The following is a 26636-nucleotide window of genomic DNA, read 5'->3' as shown; positions in this document are numbered from 1 at the left end:
GTCAGGAGCCAAGGAGAAGGCCCATTCTTGGGGGCCGTCCTGGAGCCGGGACATAATTATACCCACTCGCTGGCTCACAGAACCTGAGGAGTGGGGCCTTAGACGGAAATAGAGCCTACAACTCTCCTGAAAGGAGAAAAAAGGCTTCCGGTCCCCTGAGAACCGGTCAGGCAACTTGAGGTGGGGTTCAAGAGGTGAGGTGGAGGGTACTACCTGGGTAGCATCACGCTGGTTGCACCTCTGAGCCAGGGCTTGGACCTGTAGGTAGAGACCCTGCATTTGCTGAGGTAGGGCCTCTAGGGGTCCATAGTAGTGTAGGAACCAGGGTAGAAAAGGTATATGCTGTGATTATGTAATGTCGGGGTAGGGAGACAGACAGGTGAGCCCTAATCTACCCGCCACTCAGTCCCTGCCTACTTGCACGGCCCATCCTAGGCGACGGCGTACAACTGGGCGACGGTCCCTACGCTCAATAAGTGCACGACAGACAAACAGACGAGGGTACACAGAAGCTAAGGGAAATGGGGCAGTTGCCCACGGCAACACCGTGAGCAACAAGAGTAGTGAACGAGCCGAGTCAAACCAGGAGTGTACGAGGTACCAAACGTAGAGCAGGAGAGTAGTCAGTAAAGCCAGGGTCAAATTGAAGCTGAGGTCAATAGTACAAGCAGGAACAGCAGAGTCAGGAAACCAGACAGAATCAACGGCAAAGGAAAAGCAGGAAACAAAGGCATAAATAGAGCGAGGGCGAGAGCTAGCTCCGTCTGACCAGGCTGTGATAGGTTCTCCCACTCCACAGCCTGGCCGTCTGAGTGGTAGCAGATCGAGTCACTCTATCAGACCTAGGAGCAGATGCAGACTGATTATTCACGGGCGTCGACACAGAAGCTGTGTCTGGTAAATCCTTTACACTACTCTCTCCATTGTAGTTTATGAGAGTTGCAAAACTTCCGGCTGTTTCTTTGTTTTCCTAGTAGTTGGAAGTCCCAATAGTGGAACCCTCACTAGTCAGACATTTATAGAACATACTGTTGATATGTCATAAGTGTTTCAGATGAAGATAACTATTTACTTTTTATTGCGGCCTTGGGAGTGGTACATTATGACAATGGGGCCCTCAGACCCAAAAAATTTGTTCATCTCTTGTATAAACAGACATGATGACATCACAGGGTTTCTAAGCAACTGCCCTAATGCAGAAGCAGCGCGGGAGGGAAGGGGTTAAACATATATAAACATTTGAAGTAACATCTTCAAAAAATAAAATCAACGTTCTAAATGTATTGTATACAAAGAATGTCACCTTGAGTACTTGGAGCATTGTTACTTGGAGCATTGTCAAATTTGTTAAATTAATTCCTTTTCTTTTTCTTTTTTTCATACTGTCAAATCCATAGCCATGAGCTGTTTAGTGTGAACAAAGCAGAATACTGAATATAATTATTGTCTACATTAAATGCAAATCAAGAGTTTTTCTCAATGTGTATGACAGTATGACATCACTTTGTAGATAACAACAGCAATCATCTATTGCTATTTTTATTCATTTTGCTCACCAAAAAATCAAAACAAATAGTATAATGAAAATTTGTATGAACAGTATTTTAAGGACTTTAAGTAAAAAAATAAATAAATATATATATATATATATATATATATATATATATATATATATATATATATATATATATATATATATATATATATATATATTTATTTATTTTATGGTTGAAATAAATTCTAAGAATAATTTTTCAAGAATTGTTATATATTATAACTTAACCCCTTAATGACCAGCCTATTTTAGACGTTAATGACCAAGCCATTTTTTAAGTTTTTCCATCGTCTCATTCAAAGAGCTATATACTTCTTATTTTTGCGTCGACATAGCTGTATAAGGTCTTGTTTTTTGCGGGACAAGTTGTATAAAAAAATGTAGAAAAAATGTAGAAAAAAATCAGACATTTCGCCACACTTTTTTGCGTCCTAAATTTACGCCGTTTACCGTGTGGTATAAATAACACAATAACTTTATTCAGTGGGTTGTTGCGATTGCAACAATACCAAATTTATATAGTTTTTGTATGTTTTACTACTTTTACACAGTGAAAACACTTTTTTTTCAAAATTATTTGTTTTTGTGTCTCCATATTTGAAGAGCCGTAACGGTTTTATTTTTTCACCGATGCAATTGTAGGAGGGCTTTTTTTTTGCGGGACGACTTGTAGTTTTAATCGGTACCATTTTGGAGTAGATGCGGCTTTTTGGTCACTTTTTATCACATTTATTTTAAGGCTGGATTCAAAGAAAACAGCAATTTTTGCATGTTTTATTATTTTATTTTTACGACGTTCAGCGTGCGGGTTAAATGATGTAATAAGTTTATAGTTGGGGTCGTTACGGACGCGGCGATACCAAATATGTGTAACTTTTTAACTTTATTTTGTTTGTTAATAATAAAGCAATTTGTAAGGGGAAAAAGTGGGTTTTTCATTTTTTTTTCACTTTTTTTTTTTTACTATTTATGAAACTTTTTTTTCCACTTTTTTACTAGTCCCATTAGGGGACTTCACTATGCGATCCTCCGATCGCATTTATAATACACTGCAATACTTCTGTATTGCAGTGTATTATGCCTGTCCGTGTAAAACGGACTGGCATCTGCTAGGTCATGGCAGAGGAATGATCTAGCAGGAATTCACCACAGGCAGACCTGGGGGCCTTTATTAGGCCCCCGGCTGCCATCGGAGAAACAGACACTCGGCGATCTTATCGCCGGGTGTCAGTTGGATGAGAGGGAGCTCCCTCCCTCTCTCCAAAACCACTCAGATGCGGTGCTCGCTATTGAGCACCGCATCTGAAGGGTTAAACGGGTGAGATCGATACTCATGTCGATCTCACCCGGCAGAGCAGGGACGTCCCCAGCCCTCAGCTACCTCTGGCAGCTGAGAGCAGGGAGATTTGACAGCTCCCTGCTCTGTTTACTTATTCCGATGCCGCGACGTAAAAAGTCTATGGCATCGGAATAAGGCCCGTTAGTGACCGACGTAGAAACACTATGGGCCAGTCACTAACGGGTTAATATTATTTTTAAATGTATAACAGAAATTCATAATACTAGATACATTTAGGAAATTAATTGATAGTTTTATCATTATAATCATGTCATCATAATATTTTTCAAAGTCTGTCCAAGTTTTTTGGGCAATATATGGTTGTTTTTGGGCACCATATTGCAGCATTATTTAGAAATTCCAAAGTGCGGTTAAATGTATTTGAATAAATTTTAGCTTTGATATTTTTATTCAATACCTATTTATTGCTTTTTTATGACAATGCTCTATAATGTATAATGTCTAAAGGGGTTCTCTTGCACGAACATCCCCTTTAATGGTCAACAATAAGTTAATACCCCTTGAGAAAGCTATTTACGTGGAACGCGTGTCGGGGAATTTGTCTGGCATAGCTTCACCACACTAATGGGTAAGACATCATTATAAGCTATAAACGTGCGGCTTAGTGTCCCAAATTTGGGGCTTTTTTTCCCTATGACCCAGCATTTTACTGATGTGGGCCTTAGCTTTACTGCATTAGAATACTCAGAGGTGATTTTACCTTAGATCTTATACCTCTTTCCTCAGTGAAACTATTCCCATTTTTTTTGCATATAGAAACATGTGCAACATAATGGTTGTCTGCCTAGCATTTTTTGCCATGTAAAGCACTTGCATGTCTGCCTAATGTCTGCCTATATAAGCATTTGCATTGCATTTCTGGAGATTATACAAATGTTTTAAGATCTTGCAATGTCGTTTTAACACTAGTATTGTATTGTATAGCCACAGAAAGTTATTTCTGTCTGGATCTTCTGTATTTTAACATTCGCTCTAGCTTAAAGATTTAATAAATAATAATTTAATAATAAAGATTAAATATTAATTATTTAATAATAAAGATTTTTTTATACTTTCAATAGTTAAAGGGAACCTGTCACCAGCATTTCACCTATTGAGATTTACTTATCCCTCACTGGCCGCTGCTATCAAAAATTAATTGCCATTATCCCCTCTCCTAAACTCCTCCTCCGACTGTAAATAACGGTCTGCAAACATTTTGCACCTTTTATCGTAATAATCTGGTGTCCCTTTGTGCGCACACACCAGAATAGGACATCAATGCACAAGCGCAGGATTTTGTGCGCTGGGGGAAGGCGAGGAGCTGTCAATCATAAGAAAGGAGGCGGGGTAAACTCGGAAAGACTTGAGGAATGAAGATTTGACTCTTTTCAAACGAACATTTGACTCTTTTCAAATGAGGATCTGACTCTTTTATGCTCATTTGCATACGGTGTGGGAACACTAAAAAACTGAATACTAAAGCTACAGAGCCGACTAAGAAGACAATTATAGGTTATATAGAAATTATTTTTCACCCACTACCACCTGGTATTGCTGGCATAATAGGTGAAATGCTGGTGACAGGTTCCCTTTAATTACTCCTTGTTGTCTTGTTTTTTCATATTATATTTTGGAGTTTCTATTCTTGGATACCAATAATTACTTCGTAGGTGTAGCGCCATACTTTTGGGGAACACCTAGCCGTTGTATTTTGTCCTGTGAGACATATGTTTATAATAAGTGAATACTGTTGTAATCCTACATTAAACCTGACAATTATCTTATGTGTATGTCATGTGATCACTAAAATCACTATGTATTTTATCAAATCAAATATACTATGTTGATGAAGTAGAGTGTGCATTATCAAAAGTTCATTAAACTCTTGGCAAAATGTAGGTCTTTGTGGAACTTTAACATTATCCCTTCCTTTATAAAGGAGTAAGGAATTTTTAGTAAAAGTCTTCTCTCTATCAGTTTTAGTTACCTAACAAGAAATAATACAAATATATATTTTGTGGTCAATAAAAGCCCTGCAACAGGCTTTGACCAGATTTAACCCCTTAACAACATGTCACGTACTGGAACGCGCAGCCGTTAAGGGGAAGTATGGAGCGGGTTCACGGGCGGAGCTCACTCCATACACAGCGGATGACGGCTGTGTTACACAGCCGACACCTCACTGCAATGGGTGGAAAGACTGATCACTTTGATTCTGCCCATTTAACACCTTAAATGCCGCAATCAATCGCGACCACAGCATTTAAATTGTTAGAATCAGGGGGTGCCCCTTCAAACACGCTACAGCGCCCCCCCCCCTCCGCAGCATGATCGGCTGTTAACAGTGGTTATTATGGCAGCCTGGGGGCCTAAAAAAGGCCTCCAGGTCTGCCATCTTTGTACTCCTTTGATCCCCCACCTCCGGCAGGGCTTCGAAGGAGACTGTCAGAATTACAATATAGTACAATACATTAGTATTGCAGTATATCATGCAAGCAATCCAATGATCACTGCTTCAAGTCCCCTAGGGGGACTAATAAAAAACAAAAAAAACTGTTAAATAAAGATTTTTTATAATGTTCCAAAAAAAAAAAAATATTCAAAGTTCAAAAAGCCCCCCTTTCCCAATTTTTTCCCTAAAGCAATGTTTTTAAAAAAAAAAAAAAAAAGTTAACATAACTGGTATCGCCGCGTCCGTAAAAGTCTGAACTATCACAATATAGCGGTATTTAACCGCTCGTTGAACAACATAAAAAATATATATAAAACATGCAAATGGCTGTTTTACCGTCACCTTAGCTCCCCAAAAAAAAGGACTAAAAAGTGATCAAAAAGTCACATGTACCCCAAAATGGTATCAGTGAAAACTACAGCTCGCCTCGCAAAATCGAAATGATTGGAAAACAAAAAAGTTATGGCTCTCAGAATATGGCGACACAAAACATTTTTTTTATTAGCAAATAGTTTTATTTTTTTAAAAGTGGTAAAACATAATACAAAACATATAAATTTGGTATCGCCGTAATCGAATCAACCTGAAGAATAAGGTGAACAAGTAGTTTTTACCGCCGAATGGACGCCGTAAAAACAAAACCCCCCAAATATGGTGTAATCTCTGTTTTTTGCCCATTTCACCGCACAGATAATTTTTTTCAGAGTACCAGTACAATATGCGATACAATAAATGGTGCCATGAAAAACGACAACTTGTCCCGCACAAAACCGGCCCCCATATTGCTATGCCGTCGAAGAAATAGAAAAGTTATGGCTTTTGGAATGCTGGGAGGAAAAAACGAAAATGAAAAACTCAAATTGGCCTGGTCTTTAGCATTGTGACATGTTTTGTTTTGTTTTAACCATGTAACACAAATTAATCTAAAATTTATATATTGTTATACTTTTCAGTTTGGGAAACATCCAATTGAAGATCTATTCAGTGAACTTCAAGATGGAAGAAGACTTTTGGATCTTCTTGAAGGCCTCATTGGTCAAAAAGTGGTAAGGCTCAGTATGATTACATACAAGAAAATTGTTTATTTTATTAGGGTAGATATTACAATATAGTAATAATGTAGTGACAATATTATATGTATAATCCTTTTGTAAAAAAAAAAAGAAGACTTCAGTGTTTCAGAAGAAGAATATCATTGATGATTTATGTGTATCTTATGAAGTAAATTCTTTATATTGTTTTGTAGGCTGTTTAGATGCACTTAGTGGGAGTGTAAAAATGGTTATTTAATCGATGTTTAACATGTAGAAACGGTTTTATTTGTAAAATCGAAATTGCTTTATGATATAATTGCTTGAATATATAAGACCAAAAGCCTTAGCCTGCTTTCAGATGAGTATAATATGGGTGAAATTTTGCGCACATATTATGGATGGAACACTCAGACCTTGCCAGGTTCATAAGAACCGGAGTAAGAGCACCATAAAAGCCTATGGTGCTCTAAATCTGGTTCTGATTAACCGTTTGAGGTCTGGTTGCTGTATTTGTAATACGGGTGCAAAAAAAAATAACCCCCGTATTATGCTCGTCTGAAAGCAGCCTTATGCTGAATTAATGAGGGATTCTAATAAGAATTTCCCAATTTTTTTTTATCAGTTGCAGTGTTGTCATTAAAGAAGCACTCACAGCAAAATACTTATTTGGCTCCGCCATTTGTAATTGAGGTGGCATAACTGATACTGTGGTTAGAAAAAGCACCTATAGCTTTGTCTTGTAGCTTCAGCCCCCATTTCAGGCTGACAATCAGTCACCTGACCCCTCTTCTAACAAACGGAATCTTATAGCGTCTGCTGTGTGGACAGGAAGTCAGTCTCTATTCTGTACTCAACGTGAGTCTTAGGCTGGATTCACACGAGGTCATTACGTCCGTAATTGACGGACGTATTTCGGCCGCAAGTCCCGGACCAAACACAGTGCAGGGAGCCGGGCTCCTAGCATCATAGTTATGTACGATGCTAGGAGTCCCTGCCTCGCTGCCGGACAACTGTCCCGTACTGTAATCATGTTTCCAGTACGGGACAGTAGTGCCATGGAGAGGCAGGGACTCCTAGCGTCGTACATAACTATAATGCTAGGAGCCCGGCTCCCTGCAGTGTGTTCGGTCCGGGACTTGCGGCCGAAATACGTCCGTCAATTACAGACGTAATGACCTCGTGTGAATCCAGCCTTATAGGACTGAATAGGGAAGCTGCCTTCTTGAACACAGAGCAGATGCTGTAGGATTCACTTAATCAGAGCGCTTATGTGTCCGAACATCAGCCCGTAACAAAGCCTAAAACTACAAGATAAAGCCATTGGGGAGTTTTCTAATCATATAATTATTTATGCTACCCCCAATTGCGAATATTTTTGCTGGGAGCATTTCTTTAAAATTGGCTTCAAATGAGCATCTACAGCAATGTATACATCCTACATGGCTTCTGGCAAATATTTGTGTATACAATATGTGTATTTAAATAAAGACAAGGGCCCACATTTAAAGAGGAGTCATTTTAGCAATGTCTAAATTAAAGCTAGACTAACTTTTGACTGCATTTGCCATCTTCAAGAAAATCTGTCACAACAAACATCAATCACCTCTAATAACTTTCATACTGGATAAAACAACAGAACTTTTTGTATGCCAGGGTCTGCGTAGATAAAAAATGCAACTTTTTAAAAAAAAAAAAATTTTTATCTTTTTTTATTGCAAATTTAAAAAAAGTCACATTTCATAAATGTTTCGTAAACCTGGTCAAGCAATAACTAACACCCACTTTTCACTATACTTTTACAAATTGACAGGCAGTGTACAAATGGCTAAAAAAAATTGTGCAAATGGTAAACAAATAGGCAACACAACAGATTTAACTATATTTTGGAGTAAAATACCCCTCCCACAAAAAAAAGGCACATATATATTGACAAATGTGAGCCATTGTCTTCGTGATAACTCTGCAGTGGACAAAAACAAATAGAACAGAAAATAATTGTTTCCAGAGCAATTCCACTTTTAGACACTCTACATGCCAATGAATATACATTGTTCTTTTGAAATTACTTAAAAGAAAAACTGACAGAAATTTCCTAGTTCCTGTGCTGGCCACGGAGAGCTAGAGATGAATCAACTTCACCATATTTTAGCTTTGGTTCTGATTTTTTAGGTTTGGTTTTATCTTAACATCATACGTTAGCTATTTCTTTGTTTGTATTTAATTTATAATTTTCTATATTATCTTTATTAATTCATAATTTATAATTATCCAATAAGATAGAAAGCTTGATGAAAAACAGGAATTTGTTAGTAGTAGAACTTATTATGTCTAATTCTGGTTTTGTGAATTATTAATTTGTTAATCTTACTAAGAAAAATGCGCCAGAATTCTGGCACCAATTGCGCCCAAAAAAGTGTAATTCATGCCATGGGCCATATTTATTATATGTTTTAGATACTTTTTGCACCTTTCTAGTTTTGAAAAATGTATAAAAAATGGGGGTGTGGCTATGATTAAAAAACTGGGCCAAATATGTTGACGGAAAGCGCAAAATATTGTTGTAAAGTATGCCAGCCATTAGGTGGTGTAAGAAAAGTGTTTAACATGTCTAGCAAGATGCACAGAATTTGTCATACATAGTGCGCCACATTGATTGATATGTCTGTTCTACTTTTATCCTGTCTATCTTTAAAACATTTTTAACAAATATCTTCCTTTGTCACTTACTAGAACATTATCTGGTAAAAAAAAAATTTGAACATATTCTCTAAAGTTAAGATGATTAAATCTGCCATCTGATTTCATAAAGGAACAGATTATTTACAAATATAATGGGTTACTATTTATGCACTCTGTATACAAACATGTAAGGGCCTGTTCAGATCTACGTTGGAGACTTTATTAGAGGTCCTCTGTCACAGATCTGGCCGAAAATACCGGATACAGAGTGCACCATGCTACGCTATTTTTTCATGTAAAACCACAGACACCATGAGGGAAATCCGAAGAAACCCATTAAAGCCAATGAGTTGTGTTGGGTGCCGATTGAATCCGTAGTACAAAGTTATCGGGGCTTCCTGTATTATCGCTGTTCTGCTTCTCTGATGGAGCAGAACAATGGAGACACCAGTGTGAGTGTCTGAAATGATAAAACCTTCGAATACCAGTGGATGCTGCCATCTGATTTATTTTATTTTGCTGAGATTATGAGAGTGATATAGACAAACGTATATGATTGTCTGTGTAAACATGAGGTGACCACTATCGACCAGAATGCTGTTGCACCAGCTATACTTTGAGTCTGTTTGTTTCAGAACATAGGCACTGAGTACTTTTTGAGATTGAATATAAATCCAGAAATGTATTTTTGGACTAATAACACAATTAATTTTGTGACCCTCATTTTGAAATATTGTCAAAGAACCATCCATGAAAACAAAACAAAACATAGACATTGGAGAAAATACTCACAATTCTCAAGTTTCCTATAAGCTGTTAAAATATATGGTATTTTTTGCAAAGGAAAGTTTAATTTCCAGACGCATCATTCAAATTTTAGTGATAAGAAATTTGTTTAAAAAATATCATGCTTACATAATCCTTTGCCCATAAGAGGACCATGTAAATTTGTATTTTATTCAGCATGCATATTGTTGTCTGGTTTTAATGCTGGCTATTTTGAGAACAAATGTTCCTAGTGAATGCCTTAAGCATTATGCAATCAGACTGCCATTGTCCCAACTTTCATCAGTCCTATCATTGAAAAACACTTGCTCAGAAACACAATGTCAGTTTTGGTCTAAGGGCAAAGTGTCCCTGAATAATTCTTTATTTCTACATTGAAATTCAAGAAGCAAAGTGGTTTTTGAATCCTTCAAAACAAACATACAAATGAAGAAGCCAATTAAAACATAATTTTAAATTACATTGAATTAAATATGTTTGGTGACGCATATTTTGTTTACATTTTTAAGCATGTCAATTTCCAGATAGATAGTCTAAGTTCACATTACCGTTAGTATACGTCTACCTCTCTTCCATCAGAGGAAGGGAGGATAAAAAGATTAAACGGAAAGCAAAGGCTCCGTTGGAATTACCATTGATTTCAATGGTAATTATTTTGTTTCAGTTGCTTTACGTTTGTCTCCGTTCGCTAGGTTTCCGTTTTTTTTCACGAATCCAAAAGTTCTTCAGACTGCTAAAAAATGTTTTGCTCCTGTCACAAGGAGCTATGTTCTATGAACGCTTGACTGCCCGATAATTGCCCAGTGTAAAACCCCCCTAAGGCTCTAAGCAAACAAACATAGATACAGCAGCAAACATTGAATATATGCATTCATTTACATTGCATTACTGCAAAATTTACTTTATTTATCACCTGCCATCGGCAAGGCAATTCAGATGGGTCCCTACACTAAACATTATACCTGTACAACAGGAGACCTACCGCTCTCTCTTGGGCCTAGGCCTACAAAATAAACTCAGTGTAGGTAGGAACCAGCTTTATTCTATACTAATTAAAAGCAGCCTGGGATAGATGGAAGAAGTGCATGACCAAGATAGAGACAGTCACCACCCCCAAAAGTACAATGCAAAGACAGTGTTGAATATAAGCAAACATTGAGTATAGATTATTTTAAATTGCAATACTAATATATAAAATGCACAGGCATCGTTTAGGGCATCACTAAGTCACAATGTTGAGGTTGATCGGAAGAAACAATCGATCATGCGATCATCACGACTGCCTAACAGTGCCAACAGTCTACTGAGATGTAATTAAAGTAGTGATTGTGTGGAATGCCTCTGGTTTTAGAATACACAATTTACTATTGTATTGGCACCTGTTCTTGATAGCAGACAATATTTTTTATGATGATGATTCTGCCACTATTATATTGAAACCCCTAATATAATAATGTCAATTGATCTTCAGTTACATACTAAAAAATTTTAGTCATGTCCTTCATCATAGGAATAATTTCGCTTGATGAGGTAAACAACAATATTGTCCTTGGGTTCTACATTCATATAGAAAACATTTGAAAGAGAAAAATGGAAGCAATGAGAATTATGCAAGAGAAAAAAACAACGCATATGCCAGTGTTTGTCTGATGGACTGTCATGGCAACCAAACTACATTTCCTCAATGAGCAGAAGATAAAAGTACTGAATTGGCTGACGTATATCAGTTTCTTAAAATATGCTGAGTTCAATTAAACAATTTGTATATATCTGTATGCCAGAAAGAAAAGACTGATATTTAGAACTTGTTGTATAGATATGGATTGTAGGAAACCATACATATATATAAATAAATAAATATAAGGGGCATATACACTTTAAATAAGAGGGTATATACTAAGAAGAGGCAAAATAACAGTATAAGCTCATGTTATTAGTTATGGAGTGTCTATCTATCATCTATCTATCTATCTATCTATCTATCTATCTATCTATCTATCTATCTATCTATCTATCTATCTATCTATCTATCTATCTATCTATCTATCTATCTATCTATCTATCCATCTTCTATCTATTTTATAAACTGTTATATTAACATATGGATGAAAACTTAGAAAAAAAATAAAAAGATGAAAAAAGTCACAAAACCAACACAACACATTAGCATTAATAATGTTATTAACCCCTTCAGAACACAGTTTGTTTTGGCCTTGTGGACGGAGCCAATTTTTTCTAATCTGACATGTGTTACTTTATGTGGTAATAACTTGGGAATGCTTTTACCTATCCAAGCGATTCTGAGATTATTTTATCATGACATATTGTACTTTATGTTAGTGGAAAAATTGGATCAATAAATTCAGTATTTATTTGTGAAAAACACCAAAATTTAGAGAAAATGTGCAAAAATTTGAATTTTTAAAAAAAAAAGTAAATGTATCGGCTTGTTAAACAGATAATAATATCACACAAATTAGTTACTAGTTAACATTTCCCATATGTCTACTTTATGTTGGCATCATTTTTTGAACATTCTTTTATTTTTCTAGGACGTTCTAAGGCTTAGAACGTAAAGTTCTAGCTATTTCTCACATTTTCCAGAAAGTTTACAAAACCTATTTTTTTAGGGACCAGTTCAGTTCTAAAGTGACTATGAGGGCCTTATATATTAGAAACCCCCATAAGTTACCCAATTTTAAAACGGCATTCCTAAAAGTTTTCAAAAGAGCATTTAGAAAGTTTCTCAACCCTTTAGGTGTTTCACAGGAAATAAAGCAATGTGGAGGTGAAATTTATAAATGTAATTTTTTTTTTATAAAATCCTTTTTTTTTCTGTAATCGGTTGAAATACCGGCCTCAGAAGCAAAGGAGCACCTAGGGAATTTTGGGGCCTCCTTTTTTTTTAGAATATATTTTAGGCACCATGTCAGGTTTAAATCGGTCTTGTGGGGCCAAAACAGTGGAAACACCCCCAAAACAGACCCCATTTGGAAAACTGCACCCCTCAAGGAATTTATAGAGAGATATAGTGAGCATTTTGACCCCACAGGGTTTTTTGCGGAATTTAGTGAATAAGTGTTGCGTACTCTCTGCCTGCGGCTCCCTCGGTTTCCAGGACATCGAGAGTTACTCGCTCGGACGTCGCCCGGCCTGGCAGACTGAGGAAGTCTGCAGCCAATAGGAGCTCAGGAGCGTCAAGCAAATCAAAGCCTGGCTGATGTTCCTGAGCTCCCGCCCTCTCCTTATTTAGTTCAGCCTGGGATAATAGGCCTTTGTCTGTAATTAGAGTTTCCTTGCCTGGTGCTTTCCCTTGTTTCAGACTCCCCTGAGCGACTTGCATTTTGACTTCCTATGATCTGGCCTCGGCTTGACTCCTGACTTTTCTTTGCCTTCTGACTTTTGTTTTTCCGCACTCTCCTGGTGACCCTGCCTGACTCCACCTTTTGCGCCCGGACTTGTCCATGGCGCAATTGCCCTGCCTTTCCCTCTATGTCCCAAACTCAAAAAAGAAGACTGCGGAAAACTTCCGCGCCTAAGTGGTCGTCGGGGAGGTCACTTTGGCGCACAGGTATCTCCCATTCATTTTAATAAGGTCTTGTTGCCAGCCCAGGTGTAATTTTTGGGCAAGATTGGGATAGGTTCTGCGTTTGTTGACTCAGGGTCCATAGCCAATTTTATTTCCCACAGTTTTGCTTTGTCGATTGGTTTACCTCTTATTGATTTGTCTGTTCCTATTCCCCTCGTATGGGTAGACTCCTCCCCGTTAGCTTGCGGGCACGTTTTCCAGTCTACCCCTGTGTTTTGTTTAAAGATTGGTTCTATTCACGTGGAGGAATGTACTATGTTTGTCCTTAAGGGGCTATCCACCGAGATTTTATTAGGTCTCCCCTGCTTGAGCAAGCATAACCCCATCTTAGATTGGGTGACGGGGGAACTTGTTACTTGGGGTAAGAAGTGTTTGTCATCTTGTACGTCCCATAGTTTTCTGGCCACCCCTCCGCCTGAGACTAAACCTGAAGGAGTATTGCTTCCTGGTGCGGTAGTGTCAACCGTAAACCGTAGACTCTGACCTGACCACAGAGATCACGGGCAGCCAGGACTCTGCCCCAGAAGCCCTTCCAGAGGGCAAATTGTTTGTACACCTACACCGCCGACTGAGGCTTCTCCAGAAGTGTCATGACTCAGTCCTGTCAGGTCACCCAGGCATCTCTGGTACCAGGGACCTTGTGACCCGTGGTTTCTGGTGGCCAGGGCTGCTACAGGATGTCCGAGCCTACGTGGTCTCATGTGGGACCTGCGCCCATCTAAAACTCCCAGATCTCGACCTGCAGGCTTGCTGTGTCATTTTCCGGTGCCCCAAGGACCCTGGACTCATCTAGCTATGGATTTTATCACCGATCTCCCTTCGTCCCAGGGCAGGTCGGTGATCTGGGTAGTGGTAGACCGGTTTAGAAAAATGGCCCACGTTATTCCCCTGAAGAAATTGCCCAATGCTAAAGAGCTAGTTAATCTCTTTATTAAACATATTTTACGTTTGCACGGGGTACCTGTTAACATTGTCTCTGACAGGGGGTCCAATTTGTATCATTGTTTTGGAGGGCGTTCTGCAAGCAGTTAGGAGTAGACTTGTCCTTTTCATCGGCCTTCCATCCAGAACCTAATGGCCAGACTGAGAGGACCAATAAGTCTCTGGAACCGTATCTCAGATGTTTCGTGGCCGACGCTCGGGATAATTGGTTTAGGTTTTTGGCGCTTGCGGAATTTGCCCTCAATAATCACATCAGCACATCGTCAGGAGTTTCTCCATTCTTTGCTAATTATGGTTTTAATCCCCAGTTTTCGTAATTTTCCCCATGTGTATCAGACAACCCTGAAGTGGTGTTCCTCACTGGGAATTTGAGGGTCATCTGGGACCAGGTCCAGAGTAATCTCAGGGCAGCCCAGGACCACCAGCGGCTTCAAGCCAATAAAAGGGCGTTTGGCTAATCCTGATTTCTTGGTGGGAGATCAGGTTTGGTTATCTTCCAAGAACCTCCGCCTAAGGGTACCCTCCAGAAAGTTCATCCCAGGTACATCGGTCCTTATGAAGTCATGGAGAGGATTAACCCGGTCTCCTTTCGCTTAAAATTGCCCCCCTCCTTCCGCATCCATGATGTGTTTCATTCCTCCCGTCAGAAAAGATTTGTTCCCCCCATCCTTCCCATAGGGAATCCCCCATCCAAGTATTGACACCCGAGGGACAGGAGTTCGAGGTGGCCAGGGTGCTGGACAGTAGAAAGGTTCAGTGGTCTAGGCAGTACCTGGTCCATTGGAAAGGATATGGTCCAGTGCAGAAGACTTGGGTCCCAGTCCGAGATATCCATGCTCGGACCCTTATAAAAAAACTTTCATAAAAAGTTTCCGAATAAACCTGGTTCGGAGGTTGAGGGTCCAGTGGCCCCCTCGTAAAAGGGGGATACTGTCACGTACTCTCTGCCTGCGGCTCCCTCGGTCTCCAGGACATCGAGAGTTACTCGCTAGGGCAACGCCCAGCCTGGCAGACTGAGGAAGTCTGCAGCCAATAGGAGCTCAGGAGCATCAGGCCAATCAAAGCCTGGCTGATGTTCCTGAGCTCCCGCCCTCTCCTTATTTAGTTCAGCCTGGCATAGTAGGCCTTTGTCTGTAATTAGAGTTTCCTTGCCTGGTGCTTTCCCTTGTTTCAGACTCCCCTGAGCGACTTGCATTTTGACTTCATGTGACCTGACCTCGGCTTGACTCCTGACTTGTCTTTGCCTTCTGACTTTTGTTTTTTTCTGCTCTCTCTTGGTTTGACCCTGCCAGCCTGACTCCGCCTTTTGCGCTCGGACTTGTCCGCGGTGCAATTGTCCTGCCTCTCCCTGCTTGTCTTCCAAGGTGACCCTTTATTATTTCGTACTGTCTCTGTCTTATCCGTTTGTCAGTTTCACTTGTACCAGTATAGGGAACACCACCCAGTTGTGCGCTGTCGTTTAATTGGGGACAGAGGTTTGGGAAGAACAGGGGCCTCACTGTTTACTGTGTATTTGTTCATGACAATTAGACTGTGAAAATTAAAATCTAAATTTTTTCCAATAAAATGTAGAAATTATCAATTTTTACAAAGCATAAAGGAGAAAAAGCACACCAACATTTGAAAAGCAATTTCTCCTAATTACAGAAATACCCCATATGTGGCAATAAACTGCTGTTTGGACATATGGCAGGGCTTAGAAGGGAAGGAGCGCTATTTGGCTTTTTGGAGTTTAAGTTTTCCTGGAATGGTTTTTGCGGGTCATGTCACATTTGCAAAGCCCCTGTGGGACCAAAACAGTGGAAACACACAAAAAGTGACCCCATTTGGGAAACTACACCCCTTAAGGAATCTATTTAGGGGTATAGTAAGCATTTAGACCCCACATGTCTTTTGCAGAATTTATTAGAATTAGGCTGTGAAAATATCAACATTATATTTCAATAAAATGTTTTTTTTTTTTCATTTTCACAAGGGATAAAGGATAAAATGCATGGCAATACTCCAAATGTGGTCATAAACTGCTGTTTTGACACACGGCAGGGTTCGGAAATCAGGAGTGCTATTTGGCATGCAGATTTTGCTGGATTGCTTTTTGGACGCCATGTCGCATTTGCAAAACCTCTGAGATACCAGAGTATAGTGGAAGCCCCCAAGAAAATACCCTGTTTTGAAATCTACACACCTCAAGGCATTTATCGTTTGCCTGGACATATGAGAAGGCTCAAAATTGAAGAGCACCATGCGCATTTGAGGCCTATTTTGGCGATTTTCACAGCATTGGCCCAGAATTGCAGTGCTCTGAGGTCAAATAGTAAAACAAACCCCCAAGTAGTGACTCCTATTTTGGAAACTACACCCCTTAGGGAATTTTAAGGGGCATAGTGAGCATTTTGACTCCACAGGTGTTTTTTCATTGTAAATTAATGCGCAGCGGATGATTAAAAGTGAAAAAGGCAATTTTCCAATGATATGACATTTTAGTGTACAATATGTTGTGCCAAGTTTGTGCCACTGAAGACAAATACCTCATAAACTGTTAAGCGGCTTCTCCCGGGTTTGGCGATGCCATATATGTGGACGTAAACTGGTGTTTGGGCACGTTGTAGGGTTCAGAAGGGAGGGAACGCCATTTGGCTTTTTGGAGCGCAGATGTTGCTTGGTAGTTGTTCTGTTTGGGGTTCTACTGGTATTTCAGTTTATAATGTGGAGCATATGTAATCTGTGCGGAGTACATCAGGGTATAATAAGAGGGTATAATAATGACGTAAATAAATAATAATCTATAGATGTAGGGCCAGTGTCGTACAGATAAATGGTGCCAGAACTTATCCCCATTTTGTGAAACCATATACTGAGAGACATACCATTTGTTTGTTTGTTTTTTTGCAACAGAGCGGTGTAAGGGCTTATTTTTTGCGGGACAATCTGTATTTTTTTTGTACCAATTTGGGGTACATGCAAGTCTTTGATAATTTTTTATTATGTTTTTGTGAGAGACGTGGTGATTGAAAAACAGCAGTTCTGCTATCGTTTTTATTATTATTTTTTTAAGGCGTTCGCCGTGCGCTATAAAGTACATATTTAATTTATTCCTTGGGTCAATGTGATTACAACAATACCATATGTATATAGGTTTTTTTTTATGTTTTATGCTGTTTGCACAATAAAATATATATATTTTTTAAATCATTTAGTTTTTGTGTTGCCATATTCTAAGAGCCATAACTTTTATATTTTTTTTATCAAGAAAGCTGTGTGAGGGCTTGTTTTTTTGCGTAACAAACTAGTTTTTATTGGTACCGTATTGAGCACAAGCAAACTTTTTGATCTCTATTTTTTTTTTGTGAGGTAAAGTGACCAAAAAGTTTTTTATTATTATTTTTTACGGCGTCCACCGTGCGGGATAAATAACATTATATTTTTATAGTTTAGGCCGTTACGGATGCGGCGATACCAATTATGCATAGTTTTATTTATTTTTTTCTAATAATAAAGGACTTGATAAGGGAAAAAGGGCGATTTTTAATTTTATTACTTGAAACTTTAATTTTTTTTATTTTTGCACGTTTTTATTTGTATTGCAGGGTATTATACCTGTCAGTTTTACACTGACAGGCAGCGTATTAGGTCTTGACTCTAGCAGGACCTAATTGCCTTCTGTACATGGCAGAGGAAGGCAAGTAGGATTAGTCGAATAAAAACATCGACAACCTGCGTTCACGGGGACCACAGCTGTGATCCAACCCAATGTCTTCCCTCAGTACTAAGGCTGCTAGTAGCAGCCAGTACTGAGAGATCCCGGGCATAGGAGCATCACTGAGACCAAAAGAGAAAATAAATGCTGAGAAGCAAGGAAGTAATGAAAATACAAAAATACTTTATTAACATATAATAAGACATGTAAAAAGAATCCATAAAGCCACAGTAAAAACACGGATCCTTGACTGAAGCTTTATCCAAACCATGTATCTATATATGGACAGTTAGTGAGACACATGTGCATCCCTTGATTGAAGGTAATGTGACAAAAGTGTGTGAACGTCTTTAAAAGTATAATCTATTGAAGTAAATAGATAAACTATGTACATATGCGAATGCAAAGTACTGTAGACCGAATAAAATCACACCCTATAGTCAACAAATGATTTAGCAATACTATGGTGCAATAAACGTAATAACACACATGTCGTTATAGAAGCAATGGGATCAAACATGCAGAAATTCCATAATAAGATAAGTAAAGTACATAGAATAGATGAGGTCTCACATACCCATAATAAAGTGATATACACTAGAGACACAAAGGAGCATAATAGCCAGTAATAAAAGAAAAACTTTATTGGACATATAGAAACATATATAGAGAATAAAAAGGTACAGAGCTGGACATGAAGACTCTGAATAATTTCACTGTAACACAGCTAACAAGACTCTCTCTATAATACAAATATAGGGTAGTATACAATACATAGAATCAGGTGGATGGACTGAAGATATCATGAAGCAAGTCGGTTTACATCAACAATGTGGGACAGCGATATAGTATCTATGCTCGTAAAGGTACGTGTCATGAATACAGGTAGTGTGGAACCTGCAAGCAACGCAAACATCTGAAAAAATTATATACAGACCATAAGTCATGTAAGAAAAGTAAGTATGGGGACTGCAACCTAAGTAAGCCAAAAGACCACCCACTCATACGATAACTTACCCATAGTAGACGATAACTGAGAGAGTCAGGCTAGTGTAAAGCGAAACCCCAACGCGCGTTTCGCGATGTGCTTCCTCAAGGGGTGTGAAGTGTCTAAAGAGGTGAGGAGTATAAATAGAACGAGCCCCAGGTGAATTGAATGTTACTCAGTCCAAAGAGATTACGGCGCACGTCATCTGCCGAGACCGGAAGTAAGGCATGCCCCACTTCCAGCCCCCAGCGCCAGAGCGCATACCGAAGATCCCCGACGCGTACAGGGATCCCAGGCATGCGCAGTGCGCTACAGGGGGTGAGGAAGGGGGCCGGCCACAGGTCAGCGTCGCGCAGACGACGTGCGCACCTGATTGGATAGAAAACACTGGAGGCGAAGAAGGGTATGTATCGATGTCCCACTACTTAAAAGTGAGCTGTATCAATATCCCTCTAATGCGATCCGGAACTAAGATAAGTTTAAAATAAGCAAATGTCAAATAGACAATGTTACATGTACAGTATTGAAGGCTCAATGAAAACAAAGATATATGTTTACACCACAAACCTGTTAATAATGGTGAAGATATATTACTAAAAGTGAATGCATAAGATCCACGACATAATAAAAATATGAGGGGAAAGAATATTAACCCATAAAGGGTGATTAAACTAAAAAGTGCAGTAAATTACATATACCCTTGAGTGACAAATTACAGACACATAAAATCCATAGAGATTATATAAATTTAAATATATTGCAAAAAGCAGAAATATCAATCCAAGAGGGATGGATACACAAACAAGTTGAATGAATGAAAAAACCCTGTGGTGACGGATTATAAACAAATATAAACAATATAAAGAAACATTATAAATATAAATATGCTGCAGAAAGCAGGAAAATGAGTAAATGAGCCATTGCATATAACATGCACTATGCAAACAAAGATGGTGTTAAAAAGAGGACATGTAGTAAAAGAAGTTTTTTTGGGATCCTCAACATGGGTGGATCTGCGGATAGCCAGAGGTTCTTCTCCCTCCGTGTTTCAGAGTAAATACAAGTCAGGAAGGACGAGTTCTCATCACAGGGAGCTGTCAGAACTATGGTATAGCGAGTACCTATATGGTTAAGAAAACAGACACAAACAATTAAAATCCAAATTAAAAACCAGTGGAAGTGGGGAGTTCTATAGAAAAGAGGCGAAATTAAGTTGTTCGTTAAGGCCGACGGGTGTCATGGATCCCAATTTAACAATCCACATACACTCCTTTTGGGCTAGAACCTTCCTCAGATTACCCCCTCTGATGCCGCAATGTACACGTTCAATACCGCGGATCATCAAAGAGACAGGATTGCAATTGTGGTATTGTTTAAAGTGTCTAGGCAGCGTTTTAAGCTGTCCAAGATCACTTATTGTTTTCGCACCAGAGATGTCACGAACGTGTTCCCTGGTACGAATCCTCAGCTGCCTAGAGGTCAAGCCAACGTGGATCTTTGGACATGTGCATAATACACTACATATGTAGAGCTACAGGAGATGTAATCCCTGATTTTAAAAGTTCTTGAACCATCAGCTGTTAAAAAGTCTTTGGCTCTACTGATATTAGGGCACGCCACGCATCCACCACAAGGGTAGCATCCAATGGTGGGTTCACGTGGACCAAAGGGATTAGTATGTTTGGGCACATAGTGACTCTTAGTAAGAAGATCCTTAAGACATTGTGCTAGGCTCGGTTCTGATCTAAGGATCGACCAGTGATGTCCAAGGATTGACCTTATTTTGTCCCATTGACTGTTGTAAGTAGTAATGAAACGTACATTATTGTCTACAGGTCGATGTGTTTTAGTTCTTAAGAGGTCACATCGCGGTGTTCTCCTAGCCCTATTGTACCCTGATTTAATGAGACGTGTGCTATACCCTCTATCAGTGAATCTAGATTTTAATTCATCTGATTGGCGTTCGAAGAGTCTGTCTGTGGAGCAGATCCGCTTCATCCTGAGAAACTGCCCAACCGGGATGGCTTTAACTGTTGGACGTGTGTGAAAAGATGATGCATGCAGGAGAGAGTTGACTGATGTGGATTTACGGTGAACATCCGTTTGGAGAAATCCATCGCAGTCAGCGAAAATCTGAACATCCAAAAAGTCTATTTGTTGTTTATGGAATTTATATGTCAGTTTGATGTTATACGGGTTCAGATTGAGCTGCTGCATAAACCCAGTCAGTTCGCTCTCCGACCCTTGCCAGATAAACAAAACGTCATCTATGTATCGCAACCAACACTGCACATGTTCGTCGGCCTGGGCGCCACCCCCCAGGAAAACCTGCCTTTCCCATAGACCGAGAAACAGGTTTGCATAGGATGGCGCGCAGGCCGCGCCCATGGCAGTGCCGGTAGTCTGCAGATAATAGTGATCCTTAAAGACGAAAAAATTATGGGTCAAAATATATTGCAACAATTCTAGAATAAGGTCACACATTTCTCCATCCCGGTTGCTGGTCCCCAGGAAGAAGCGGACCGCCTCCATTCCGTCACAATGCCGTATACAGGTATAGAGGGACTCAACGTCTGCCGTGACCAAAAGCATATCAGGTTCAATTTGGATACCATCTAATCTCCCCAGGACTTCCGTCGTGTCTCTAACGTATGAGGGTAGGTCAGTGACCAATGGTTTGAGATAGAAGTCAACGAATTTACAAATAGGGTCACAAAGACCTCCCATACCCGACACGATCGGACGTCCTGGGGGGTCCACAAGATTCTTGTGTACTTTAGGTAAAAGATAGAGCGTTGGTATCTTGGGATCATCCGTTAAAAGTCCCTCATGGATTTTTTTAGGAATAAGTCCCTTATCCAAAGCTCTATCAAGAATCTTAGCTAATTCCAGTGAAAAAGAGGATAAAGGGCTATGTGTTAATTTAGCATAGGTGTTCTTATCACGCAATTGTTTAAAGGCCTCCCTTTCATATTTGGCCACAGGCCAAACCACGATGTTCCCCCCTTTGTCTGCTGGTTTAATGACAACGTCACTCAACAGTTGTAATTCGCTCAGTGCTTTCCTTTGCCGAGAAGTAAGATTATCGCCCTCCCTTCGGGTGGATAGATGTTTAAACTCATCCATGACCAATTTGGTGAAAATCTCAACTTCCACCAAAAAGGCCATACTCACTAGGTAGGTGGGTGGGTGAAAACCCGTTCCCATCAGGACGCAGACGGGTCAAAGAATGCTGCGGAAGGAGTGTGCATTAAATAGTGATAGCCCCTCCCACTAGTCTTGAGGGGAGTGACGGACTAAGTGCTCAAAGGTGTGCGATAAATGTGTGTCAGTGTAGTGCTAGGGTGTGAATGGATGGTAAAAAATAAATATGTATGTATGAAAGTGTCAGAACTGTGTAATAATGTAATAAAAATAAATAAATAAAATAAATGTGATGAATAGGGGTCAGTGCTGTGAATAGTACATGGGGTGTCAGTACTATGTGTAATACGTGGAGGGATAATGTGCTGGTCGTCAGGCATGGCGTATCTTGCCGAATAACAGCCTATTTGTAACGCCGCTAGTGTTAGCTAAAGCGGGCTGCTCTGCATTCCAAACCAAACGCCAGCACATCATGCCCTCCCAGCATATAAGACCCGGCTGCGTCCTGAAAAAAAGAGTAGTATACGTAGTAAGAAATATCCATGAAACATGGGGTATTAGTTGTTATTTTGGCCAAAATACGCAAAGCTCGCAACCCAACGTCAAGGGTCCCCAGTGCCTTGCGAGTCCCTAACCAGAACTTTTCGTTCCTAATTTAAAAACACAAACAGAAGAAATGGGACATAAATATCAAAACCACCAAAAAGGCCATACTCACTAGGTAGGTGGGTGGGTGAAAACCCGTTCCCATCAGGACGCAGACGGGTCAAAGAATGCTGCGGAAGGAGTGTGCATTAAATAGTGATAGCCCCTCCCACTAGTCTTGAGGGGAGTGACGGACTAAGTGCTCAAAGGTGTGCGATAAATGTGTGTCAGTGTAGTGCTAGGGTGTGAATGGATGGTAAAAAATAAATATGTATGTATGAAAGTGTCAGAACTGTGTAATAATGTAATAAAAATAAATAAATAAAATAAATGTGATGAATAGGGGTCAGTGCTGTGAATAGTACATGGGGTGTCAGTACTATGTGTAATACGTGGAGGGATAATGTGCTGGTCGTCAGGCATGGCGTATCTTGCCGAATAACAGCCTATTTGTAACGCCGCTAGTGTTAGCTAAAGCGGGCTGCTCTGCATTCCAAACCAAACGCCAGCACATCATGCCCTCCCAGCATATAAGACCCGGCTGCGTCCTGAAAAAAAGAGTAGTATACGTAGTAAGAAATATCCATGAAACATGGGGTATTAGTTGTTATTTTGGCCAAAATACGCAAAGCTCGCAACCCAACGTCAAGGGTCCCCAGTGCCTTGCGAGTCCCTAACCAGAACTTTTCGTTCCTAATTTAAAAACACAAACAGAAGAAATGGGACATAAATATCAAAACCACCAAAAAGGCCATACTCACTAGGTAGGTGGGTGGGTGAAAACACGTTCCCATCAGGACGCAGACGGGTCAAAGAATGCTGCGGAAGGAGTGTGCATTAAATAGTGATAGCCCCTCCCACTAGTCTTGAGGGGAGTGACGGACTAAGTGCTCAAAGGTGTGCGATAAATGTGTGTCAGTGTAGTGCTAGGGTGTGAATGGATGGTAAAAAATAAATATGTATGTATGAAAGTGTCAGAACTGTGTAATAATGTAATAAAAATAAATAAATAAAATAAATGTGATGAATAGGGGTCAGTGCTGTGAATAGTACATGGGGTGTCAGTACTATGTGTAATACGTGGAGGGATAATGTGCTGGTCGTCAGGCATGGCGTATCTTGCCGAATAACAGCCTATTTGTAACGCCGCTAGTGTTAGCTAAAGCGGGCTGCTCTGCATTCCAAACCAAACGCCAGCACATCATGCCCTCCCAGCATATAAGACCCGGCTGCGTCCTGAAAAAAAGAGTAGTATACGTAGTAAGAAATATCCATGAAACATGGGGTATTAGTTGTTATTTTGGCCAAAATACGCAAAGCTCGCAACCCAACGTCAAGGGTCCCCAGTGCCTTGCGAGTCCCTAACCAGAACTTTTCGTTCCTAATTTAAAAACACAAACAGAAGAAATGGGACATAAATATCAAAACCACCAAAAAGGCCATACTCACTAGGTAGGTGGGTGGGTGAAAACCCGTTCCCATCAGGACGCAGACGGGTCAAAGAATGCTGCGGAAGGAGTGTGCATTAAATAGTGATAGCCCCTCCCACTAGTCTTGAGGGGAGTGACGGACTAAGTGCTCAAAGGTGTGCGATAAATGTGTGTCAGTGTAGTGCTAGGGTGTGAATGGATGGTAAAAAATAAATATGTATGTATGAAAGTGTCAGAACTGTGTAATAATGTAATAAAAATAAATAAATAAAATAAATGTGATGAATAGGGGTCAGTGCTGTGAATAGTACATGGGGTGTCAGTACTATGTGTAATACGTGGGGGGATAATGTGCTGGTCGTCAGGCATGGCGTATCTTGCCGAATAACAGCCTATTTGTAACGCCGCTAGTGTTAGCTAAAGCGGGCTGCTCTGCATTCCAAACCAAACGCCAGCACATCATGCCCTCCCAGCATATAAAACCCGGCTGCGTCCTGAAAAAAAGAGTAGTATACGTAGTAAGAAATATCCATGAAACATGGGGTATTAGTTGTTATTTTGGCCAAAATACGCAAAGCTCGCAACCCAACGTCAAGGGTCCCCAGTGCCTTGCGAGTCCCTAACCAGAACTTTTCGTTCCTAATTTAAAAACACAAACAGAAGAAATGGGACATAAATATCAAAACCACCAAAAAGGCCATACTCACTAGGTAGGTGGGTGGGTGAAAACCCGTTCCCATCAGGACGCAGACGGGTCAAAGAATGCTGCGGAAGGAGTGTGCATTAAATAGTGATAGCCCCTCCCACTAGTCTTGAGGGGAGTGACGGACTAAGTGCTCAAAGGTGTGCGATAAATGTGTGTCAGTGTAGTGCTAGGGTGTGAATGGATGGTAAAAAATAAATATGTATGTTTGAAAGTGTCAGAACTGTGTAATAATGTAATAAAAATAAATAAATAAAATAAATGTGATGAATAGGGGTCAGTGCTGTGAATAGTACATGGGGTGTCAGTACTATGTGTAATACGTGGAGGGATAATGTGCTGGTCGTCAGGCATGGCGTATCTTGCCGAATAACAGCCTATTTGTAACGCCGCTAGTGTTAGCTAAAGCGGGCTGCTCTGCATTCCAAACCAAACGCCAGCACATCATGCCCTCCCAGCATATAAGACCTCAACTTGGGGGCACAAAGACAAAGGGGGGAACCTCGCGGATCTGGGGAGAACAGACGTGGGGAAGGGACCTGTTACCTCAGTAGTCTGTTCACGTAAAAGCTCCTCAAGAGCCTGTAGGGCCTCTCTCTCCATTTCAGAAGTTGCAACAAAGTTGTCACCACTCCTACTGTGAAGTTTTTTTAGAATCAATTTACGGGAAAATAAATGGAGATCCTTCAGCGCTGTAAAAAAATTGAAATGATTAGTGGGTGAAAAAGTCAACCCTTTACTGAGGACTTCACATTGGGCATCAGAGAGGATATGTGAGGATAGGTTTATTACCTCTAATTTGCTGGCTGGATTCCTGTCCTGTTGATAGTTGCGTGTGTTCTTGTGCTTGGCATTTCTATCATACTGCCGTCTTAGGCCAAAGGATCCCTGATTAGTTCCAGTGATGATATTAGTGTTGGTGTCCCTCACTTTATTGCCCTCATCACTTGAAATCCGGGATGAGACTGATGATGATCTCGAGTGGGAAAAGGATCTGGATCTGGATCGACCCTGTCTCATGCGCCACTTATATACTTTGTTGGAAAGATAGTCTTGGGAGTCCCGTTGGAATTTCCCAGATTTAATGGTACAGATGTCCTTTTCCCACTTTAGATAGTCCTTGTCTAAATCATCTTGGATCTTAGCAATAGTCTCACTAGAGAAATCTTTTTTAAGAGGACTCTGTAACTCCTCTATCTCCTTCTCCAGTTCGACTAGTGTGTTGGAGTTAGACTGGACCAAGAGGTCCATGAAACCCATGGAACAAATATCAGCCAATTTTTCCCATTTGTGTTTGAATTCATCGTTTTCTGTTTCAAATGAGGGAAACACTTGAACCCTTAGTCCTCTAGGTATCATGCCACGGGAGATATATTTGGTGAGGAAGGCCTTATTCCACCAAATTTTGATTATTTTATTTAAAAGGAGCTTCAATTTATTGCTGAGCTCTCTGCTATCCCTACCACCACTGGTTGAAACTAAAACAGGGTCCTCATTGAATATCTGGTCCAGTTGTAAGAGCCATGAATCGTCACGGGCTCTGAAATTCATATTTAGCTGTGAGCCAGTTGCTGTGAAAAACACAGAATGCACAATTATGAATATACAAAACAACTCATACAGCACGTATGGGGCTAGATGCTTACAGTA

The 26636-nt window shown here is 40.0% G+C and overlaps 1 protein-coding gene across 1 annotated transcript in view; it reads left to right on the top strand.

Annotated features, from left to right (window-relative positions):
- The window catches only part of DMD (dystrophin), a 2416993-nt gene that overhangs the window by 511626 nt on the left and 1878731 nt on the right, over window positions 1-26636 (top strand). The window contains exon 3 of the mRNA XM_075852742.1: window positions 6303-6395. Within this exon, the coding sequence (XP_075708857.1) occupies window positions 6303-6395 (93 nt within the window). The remainder of the gene's footprint in view (window positions 1-6302; window positions 6396-26636) is intronic.

Source organism: Rhinoderma darwinii, chromosome 2, assembly GCF_050947455.1.
Source record: "Rhinoderma darwinii isolate aRhiDar2 chromosome 2, aRhiDar2.hap1, whole genome shotgun sequence".
Lineage (NCBI taxonomy): Eukaryota > Metazoa > Chordata > Amphibia > Anura > Rhinodermatidae > Rhinoderma > Rhinoderma darwinii.
The sequence above is the reverse complement of the archived record's forward strand: the minus strand, read 5'-3'. Positions and strand labels throughout refer to the sequence as shown.